Source organism: Littorina saxatilis, linkage group LG3 (assembly GCF_037325665.1).
Source record: "Littorina saxatilis isolate snail1 linkage group LG3, US_GU_Lsax_2.0, whole genome shotgun sequence".
NCBI lineage: Eukaryota > Metazoa > Mollusca > Gastropoda > Littorinimorpha > Littorinidae > Littorina > Littorina saxatilis.
In genome coordinates, this window is record NC_090247.1 from 46,604,775 (window position 1) to 46,613,420 (window position 8,646).

The 8,646-nt window shown below is 41.2% G+C and overlaps 1 protein-coding gene across 2 annotated transcripts in view; it reads right to left on the reverse strand.

Moving 5' to 3' along the window:
• LOC138960785 (xaa-Pro aminopeptidase 1-like) overlaps window positions 1–8,053 on the reverse strand; it is a 153,969-nt gene extending 145,916 nt beyond the window's left edge. For both annotated transcript variants that reach the window (XM_070332434.1, XM_070332435.1), the window contains exon 1: window positions 7,914–8,053. In XM_070332434.1, coding sequence (XP_070188535.1) covers window positions 7,914–8,010 — 97 coding nt within the window. In that variant the 5' untranslated portion in view covers window positions 8,011–8,053. The remainder of the gene's footprint in view (window positions 1–7,913) is intronic.
• Window positions 8,054–8,646: the final 593 nt, after the last annotated feature.

The window sequence follows — 8,646 nt, forward strand, 5'->3', positions numbered from 1 at the left end:
GCGTTCAAATGGAAGGGTGTTTGTACTGTGTGTAAAAGCCTGACAGTATCTGTGATGGTTTACTGGAGGCGCACTGTGCCTTTAACCGTTAGCCCTAATTAGAGTGAATTTTGCTTTGATAGATATTCGGCAAAAGTCAAATACCGACAAATTGATCAATGGATTAGGCCTTTACGAATCACTGTAAAAAGATCCTATACTTCAAAATAACATTATAAAACTTAGTGTAATAGCTAGTCAGACTAATTTAGATATGATTTAGATTTATCTGTTTTGGGTCGATGAGAACATTATTTGAAGCACAACAGAAAACAAAAGAAACATCAAAACAGAGTGAAAATAAATTACCACAACCGATAACACTCATTATCAATAATTATCAGACAAGCGGTAATCAACCCCCTGCACTTCTGGCAGAATGACCGAGGTCGTTAAATTACTAGGGAATGGGACGTCGATGCCGTCTCTGAGAATACTGACAAAATTGACCCGTGTCTTTTCGGGCCCTGGTTCGAACCCGTGAACCGGTGCTACCAACTGAGCTACTGGTCCCCCGGTACACATGTCCACAACGGACTGTCGCCCACACTGTGCCATCTTCAGCCCCTGTACTGGACCCTCGCCCACTCATCAACCAATGGCTACATGCACGTGACTTTTCACGAGAGATCGGTATTCACTTGATGTTGTTTACGTTTCAATCAAGGTGTAACATGTATTGTTTGATTCCGTGCAGGGCAGGTGAGAGGGCGGTGTCACCGATTCAATGGCCCTTATATGTTTAGAGACCTGTCCACATTTATTTAAGGCGAGAACTGGCGAGTGAAGCGAGTGAGGCGAAAAAGTACCGTTTCTTGGGCAATTCTCGCCGCGAGGGACAATAGAATTTCGCAAATGCCTTCGGGTTGCTCGCTACGCGAGATTGCGGCCGCGCAGCAGCTGCCATTTCAATTGGCTGTCCATGGCTATTTACCGACCGGTGCAGACGATTTTTTCGGTACACTGTATCACAAATGGTGTTTAATTTCTTGCGTAGCTAACCATCAACACCTTACATATACACTATCGCCTCCTAGCTCCGCGAGCAGCTAGCCGCCAGCAAGTGTCGCCTGAAAGAAACACGTCTGTTAGGTCGTAAAGACTCATTATTCTGGATCTTATCGAGAATATAAAGCATTGTGTCACTTGTAGCGACGAGAAAAAACACTCAATACAGCGCCATCTTTAACATGCATCGTAACCGGCCGACCACCACATCTTGCGTTATGTGGCGAGATGTCACACAGTGGTAAAGCCGCTGGCTTGAGGGAATGCAAACACCCATCTCACGTCAAGTTACCTGTCCTGTGCCACTTGACACTTATCCCGTCTTCCCTTCACCCCGAGCGGATGTTAACTGTGTCTGTGTTTGTGGTATGATTTTGACACTGAAGTAAACACTGTGTCCTTCTAACCCCTCCCTCCCCGTTCCGGGCCATTCCTGTTCCCCTCTGTTAACCCGTAATTTGCGCGCCCTGTGATTTGTAACAAATGTTTTAGTGATTTGTAACCTATCGCTGGGAAATTCGGATCGTTTCCTCCCAGTGGAAAGCTAGCAGCAACAGAGTCGCGCTACCCCAAAGTCAGGGGGGTTCATGTCCGGGCTGTTGGCTATACCGAGTGTTAACCACCAGGTAAAGTCAATGATTTTTAATTTTTTTTTAAAGGAAACAGAAAAGAAAAGTAGGGCAATCGAACTTCGAGCGTTGGTTTGTGTTCGTTCTGGGTCACTGGCCACCACGCTTTCACCCACCGCTTATAAGGGTGTGTGTTAGTGTGTAAGTGGGCGTCGTTGTGTTTCTGACTGTCATGTGCATGTGCGAATGTGTGTATGTGTGTATATGTGTGTGTTTGTCTGCTTGTCTGTCTGTCTGTCTGTGTAAATGGGCGACGCCATGTGCGTGCGGGTGTGTGTGTGTGTGTGTGTGTGTGTGTGTGTGTGTGTGTGTCTGTCTGTGTGTTTGTGGGTGTGCGTGTGTGCGTGCATACGCGCATGCCTTTATGTGTGTACCCAAACCTAGCCTTTAATTCAAATGAATTGGACGGAACATTACTTAATGGTCGTTTACAAAGTCTTTATGAAACAAAACATTCTTGCTAGGCAGTTTTACTAACCAAAACTAAACAACACCCCCCCCCCACCACACACACATGATACACGTGTGCATTGGGTTACCAAGCAGACTTGATTTGTTCCTGGGAAAAGGTTACTGTTATGCTGAATTTTCAGTCTTTTTGAACATACGCTTCCTGGGAGTATTTTGGTCGAGATGACATTTCTAAATAATATTTAGCTTTGGTCGTCCTTGCGTGCTTCATGGTTTGCTGTGATATCGCAGAGCCGTTGGAACGGGTCACCCGATTTATTTAATTTTAGTCAAGCAACCACACAACTAAAAAATGTGGTTTATGCGCCAGGTTATAGGAAAATGCTGTAAGAGGAGGTCTCATACTTTATTTGAATGGTTCATATTTAGATTTTTAAGTAATATGAGATACGTTGCCTTCACGTATAAAAACTGTTTTATACCTGATCACGCCGGTATGAGAAGCACGCACAGCGATCGACAATAGGAATACGCGCAGTGATAGGGGTGTAGTATGCACGTAACGTGGTATCTAACGCTCAGAAGTTGTCAAAAAGAAGGTCACAATGTCCACTTATCGAGACACCGACACATTTGCACTAAAATCCATTCTAGGGAAGCTTTTCCATTATTTTTTCTACCGTAGGGATTGAATTCATTCCACTGAACAGATTTAACTACAAAATACATTTGAACGAGCGGTATTTTGCTTTCTGTGTCTTGCTTTTCGAAGTGAATCGAGGCGAGCACACTGAATCCACAGAAGGATACGCGACGTAAGTCTCAGCGCCTTGTCGTTCGTGGGGTCATGCTCGTGACACATCGGCGACTACGATGTATACAAACCAGAATTATGAAATATGGACTGAAGCGTGAAGGAAAGATTCCAGAAAATATTGAGCATCCTTACACCCTTCTCGGATGATTGGACTTGATAAAATCTGACATACGTTGCGCTGACGTATGGAAGGGTTTGCTACGTGAACACGTACCTAATCACCACACGCAGCGCGACCCGCATGTGAGATAGGTGTCCTGGTAGGTGACGTAGCTGATAAGGACGCAGTTTCTAAACCTCCCTATTATGTGGCGCGTATCCCCATCCTCTTCGGTCTACCACAATCATACCAGTACAACATTCCGGACACGGTTTTACACATTCCGTGCTGTTTCCATAGCGTACATGAAGCTGAACGTAGTTCACATACATACACTTTTCACTAATTTGATTCAACCAAAAACAGTGCAACTTCCAGAGAGTGTTTTTTTTTAGTGATCAGAGTTGACGGTTACGTACTCATTCGCGGCACCTGCATTCGGATTGCATTGGCTTCGATAGACCAAACATCCAAATAGTTAGATTACTAACGTTCCAAAATCTGGAATAAAAAAAAAAGAAAGGCTAGTTATTGGAACGTTTAATTATTGACCAAACAAAACAATCACGAAACAATCACCATGTTCATAATCTGAGAAACAAAGAGACGTAGGCGCTCTAAATTCATACATGTGCAATAGGAGAGTTATGCGGAACAGATCTCCTGGCACCTGGGAAAATAACCTTCATCGGAAGTTCATTAAATATATAAGTTACGTGCAACCGACGCACGGTGATACAGCGCAAAGAGCATAATTGTAAAGTTATGATGTTGCGCTATATAAATGCTCATTTATTATCATTATTATGTGGGCTTTCTTCAACAGCCGATATGTTACTAAAAATAGAATACGTCAATCCGTTGGAGGAAAGTATAATTTTGCAGCCCTTCGATTATTTTGTTATCTTCTATTCACCACTCAAACGCTTTCGAATAAAGAAAACGGAAGGAAATAAAAGAAGTGAAAGTTTGGAAAAAGAAAACGAAAGTTGTAAGATAAAAAAAAGTTGTGAAAAAATATTTGCTTGTACAGGGAATCGAACCCGACCTGCCAGATTTGATCCTATTTTTTGAAGGCGGCAGTCCACAAGAACCAGCTTTTAAAAATTCCTGATCAGACATAGTCCTCACACCGCGCCAAGACTAGTTTTACGAATAAACAAGCAAACACAAACATTCAGTGATACCAGGTTGCTTCGAAGTAAAGTATAAACTGTATTTTGCGTTAACATATTATGCGAACCCACAAACAAACAACGCGACGGATGTGTTGCATTAATACCTTCCCGCGGCATACACAAAATAAAAACTCTTAGCTTTTATTACGGCTTTCGTATTCAGTCACATACATTGGGGGGAAACCGTAACATTGGAGAGCAACACAAAAGCCACGAAACATGTTATGCTGAGTCTGGCCTTTTTGACAAAGGAATGCATAGACATATAGACACAGGACAGCGGGGGCTCTTTCAAATCCACGAAATCCGACACACTCATGTGTACACAACATATAAAACACATACTGTGTGTCAGCAGCAACAGGCTAGAAAGGCACGGCCGAAATTGCGTGTTGTCGATGTAACAGTGAGATACAATTTCTCACTCAAGCTACGGATGTTTACTTGGCTATACATATACTCGTAGTACATGTACACCGCAAGTGTAGACATGCAGGTAGAGACAACTGACAACTGACAACGGGTTACTTCTAGGTGTACATCCGTGGCACACATCAGAAAGACAATCTTGACATGTGGCAATTTTTTTTTTTTTTAAGGAGAATGGCTCTTCTTGGTTGGTTGGTTACTTGAGTTTTACGTCCTCACAGGAACTAGAGCCTATTAGGGACATGAAGTGTTTATATGCATTCTTCAAAATGTCTGTTTGTTATAAAGGCCTAGGAGGGACCCCCACGGCACTTCGGCTGAGTTTACATAACACATTTTCAGTTGTAAACCCAGGCTTACTATACATGTATGTATATTGTACATATTGTATTACTCAGGCTTTCACTCATACCATTCATAATCTTCGGTTTACTTTTATAATAATAATAATTATAATAATAATACACGTAATAATAATAATAATAATAATAATAATAATAATAATAATAATAATAATAATAATAATAATAATAATAATAATAATAATAATAATAATGAGGATATTTATATGGCGCAAATCCTAAAACAGCTCTAAGCGCCTCACAAAAAACATACATAAATAAATCATTCCGGCTGTACACAATTCCAAATCAAATAATAATAAACATCGAAATATACTTATTCTTTTAAAGTAACGCTAACATATCAACAATTTAAATAATGTCGCGGTTTGAGGTAGGTGTCAGCAACGAAATAAAATCAACAAAACTTCACATTCTGCAAGAGAAGCAGCCGCGCTGTTAAATTTTGGTGTTTGTCCAAGTGGAACAATACTTTTACTCCACGGTAATCCTGGACATAATATCTTTGATATTCTACTGACATGATCATTTACACGGGAAGGGGGGTGTCATGAAGCAATAATTATAGTCTCGTCAGTCCGAGAAACATTATCGTTCTCCTGCAAATATGTTATTTATCAGTGTAGATAAACGGTTGCTTCCGACAATCTCTTTTGTGTTGGAGTCCCAATTCTGTTCATCAACTTATATTCTTAGTACTCAAATCTGTAATCTACCAAATGCGTGCACGATTCCCAGCTATCCATATGAAGAGCGGAAGAAACAACCCACAAAAACAAGACTCTACGCGGATTAATTACATTCTGCATAGACTACGCAAACATCGCGTTTACAATGTGAAATGTTAGGAATTCCTGGTATGAGATGACATCATGACTCACCCCAATCCGAACTGTGTAGCTTATGGGGCGATATGAGACCGTGTTTTTTTTTCTTGTCTCCCCCATGAAAACAAAAACTGCTATTCATAAAACAGAGGACAACGAAGCTTGTCTGGAGGCCCGAGATACTTTTTCAAGATCCAGACATAAAGTTGGCAACAAAATTATTGCAACAATTTTCGCACGCTACGAAAAGCATTAAAACGCAATTTATTTTAGTTGAACTTTACATGCCCGAAAAGGTAATTATGTCAGCTGTACATATCATTTGTCCGATTGATGGTACTTTGTATAGGCATCCCGTGACAGCCTGTCAAACAAGGTCACCCCTAAAATCGACCTGACAAAAACCATAGCCCCGTAGTTTAAAATCTGCAAAAAATCACAATATGCACAAACCAAACACTTGTGACAACCATTGGAAAGGCCATTCAATTTCCTGTTCAGAACATTTTGCTTTATGCACCTGACTGCTTTATGTAGCCTTTTGTCAAAGGCAGTATGTGTCAACCGTTTCGGAGGCCAAAAAAGGCACGTTTTGCGGCCATTTTTGAGGGGGTCAAAGAGCCATATCTGCTCAAGTTCTCAATGATATGCTTTTGAAATTTCAGAAGTTATTACCAATAGGCTGACCTAAATCTGTCTTGCTTTTTGCAAATGTGTATAATAAGCGTGTCGTATTACGTACATTTTCTGAAAGAACTAAACAAATATTCATATTAATTCAGGGTTTTAGGTTAAAAAAAATCGTGACTTTGCATGCTAAGCAAAAAATGGATGAGGCAATAGGTGCCAAAGTTTGAGGCAGATCCGAGTGCTGGTTTACATTTGCTGGAGATGGGAACATGCATGTAAAAATTATCGATCACCGTCAGTGGTACTGAGTACACTACCCGTGGAGACTAACAGTCCTGGGCCTGTGCTTACTAGCCTATCTCGGATCACTGTGCTCGCTGTGTTGCGCTTTTGTGACCCGCAGCGAAGGAAGCACAGGCCAAGGACAGTTTATCTCCACAGCTACTGTACGCATTACCAAGGACGATGATCGATACATTGTCTAGCGCGTTCCCATCTCCAGCAAATGTAAACCAGCACTTGGATCTGCCTCAAACTTTTGTACCTATTGCTCAAACCATTTTTTAGCAAATGAAAACAATGAAAACCCCAATGTTCACCAACATGATTGCGCCCTGTTGATCTCTGATCAACTTCCTTTCTTATAGTACTTTATCCTGCGATCGGGAGTGCTGATGTGTATGTTATGCAGCTTGCGCTAAATCGGGACACCTCATCGAAAGCGTGTAATAGTTTGAAAAGCGTGGCCGATGTACAGGGGCTCTTTCTCTACCCCATTTTGGACACCTCATGTTTCGCTTGTCACCTATTGCGTTTTATACTCTGGGCATACATTCTGCAACCTATTTAGCAACCAATAGGGTTAGGGTCTGTAAGACCTGTAACAATCTATATTTACCGAACGTCTGGGATGTCTGAGACAACAGCTTGGACAGACACAAAAAAAATTTATATAAAAAAATAAAACGTAAACAATCGGTCATATCATTTTTCAAACAACGCGTTCACGAGAGAGAGAGAGAGCATAAAACATAAAACATGGCTGGCCCGGAAGACACATGAACATAATTATTCAAATGTATATTGCACTGCAAAAGGAAGGGTACAAGTATACACACACACACACACACACACACACACACACACACACACACACACACACAGGAGAAGCAAACTTAGTATGCAGCCATGCGTTATTTCGTCTGCTCGTCCACAAATATACAGATTCCTTTAACAATGCTCGGAAAACAGAAGAAAAATTAGCGTTTTATTTGATACCTCTTTCAGTTTCAACATACACAAATAACGAGAGAAATGTTATGGCCAAGATATACAAGCAATCAATATTTACAAATATGCATTGCAGCCTGCACGAATGTTTAAACTTCCTTAATAACAGGAGCACTGCACTCGAACACCTATATCGCTCTTCGTGCACACGCTGTCAACAAGCGCGATCCCGATCCTGTACTTGTAAACTTACCTGCTAAGACAAGGCAGCAGGCTGCGAGATAAGAAGTCGCTGTACGCATCTTGCCCCTCTTCCACCTTTCTTCTGCTGGAGCGCTTCCTTTGCTCATTTGTCTTATATCCACCACGACACTCTCTCACATCGGCTTTTGCGGCCTCTGCCACTGGCGAACCGGGTTGCCGCGCGGTGGCACAAAGGTATTAGACGCCTCAGCGCAAAAATACGGTACTTCATTTTAGCAAGTCAAAAAGGATCCTATCATGTAGCATTTTTAAAGACAAAAACAACGTTTCATATTCTGCGGTTATTTCGAATGGTTGGATTTTATGATTTTTTTCCAAAATAAAATGTAAGCCCATTTGGGAAAAAGTATAAATAAAAGTGGTTGACGACTCCATAAGCATGCAATGTATAGAATTTAAAGAGAGATCCTGATACAAAGTAATGGAAAGGTTTTTTTCCTCATAACCGACACATTTTGGAACAAATTGCCATAGATGAGGTCACGAATATGAAAAAAATATACACGTGCTTCGTCCAGCTTCTCTCACCTCGTTTCAAGTAGGCAGGACCAGTGACATTTTTAAATGTCACCTACATGTAAAACAATTGTTAAAGATGCAGTGCCTAAATCACAGCATATTTGTCGTTATGTCGCAGATTACGATATAAACAGCCAGGAGATTCCCAGAACTATCTCACATATGCCTACACATACTTTTAGTGTTGTTAGCCAAACGAAACT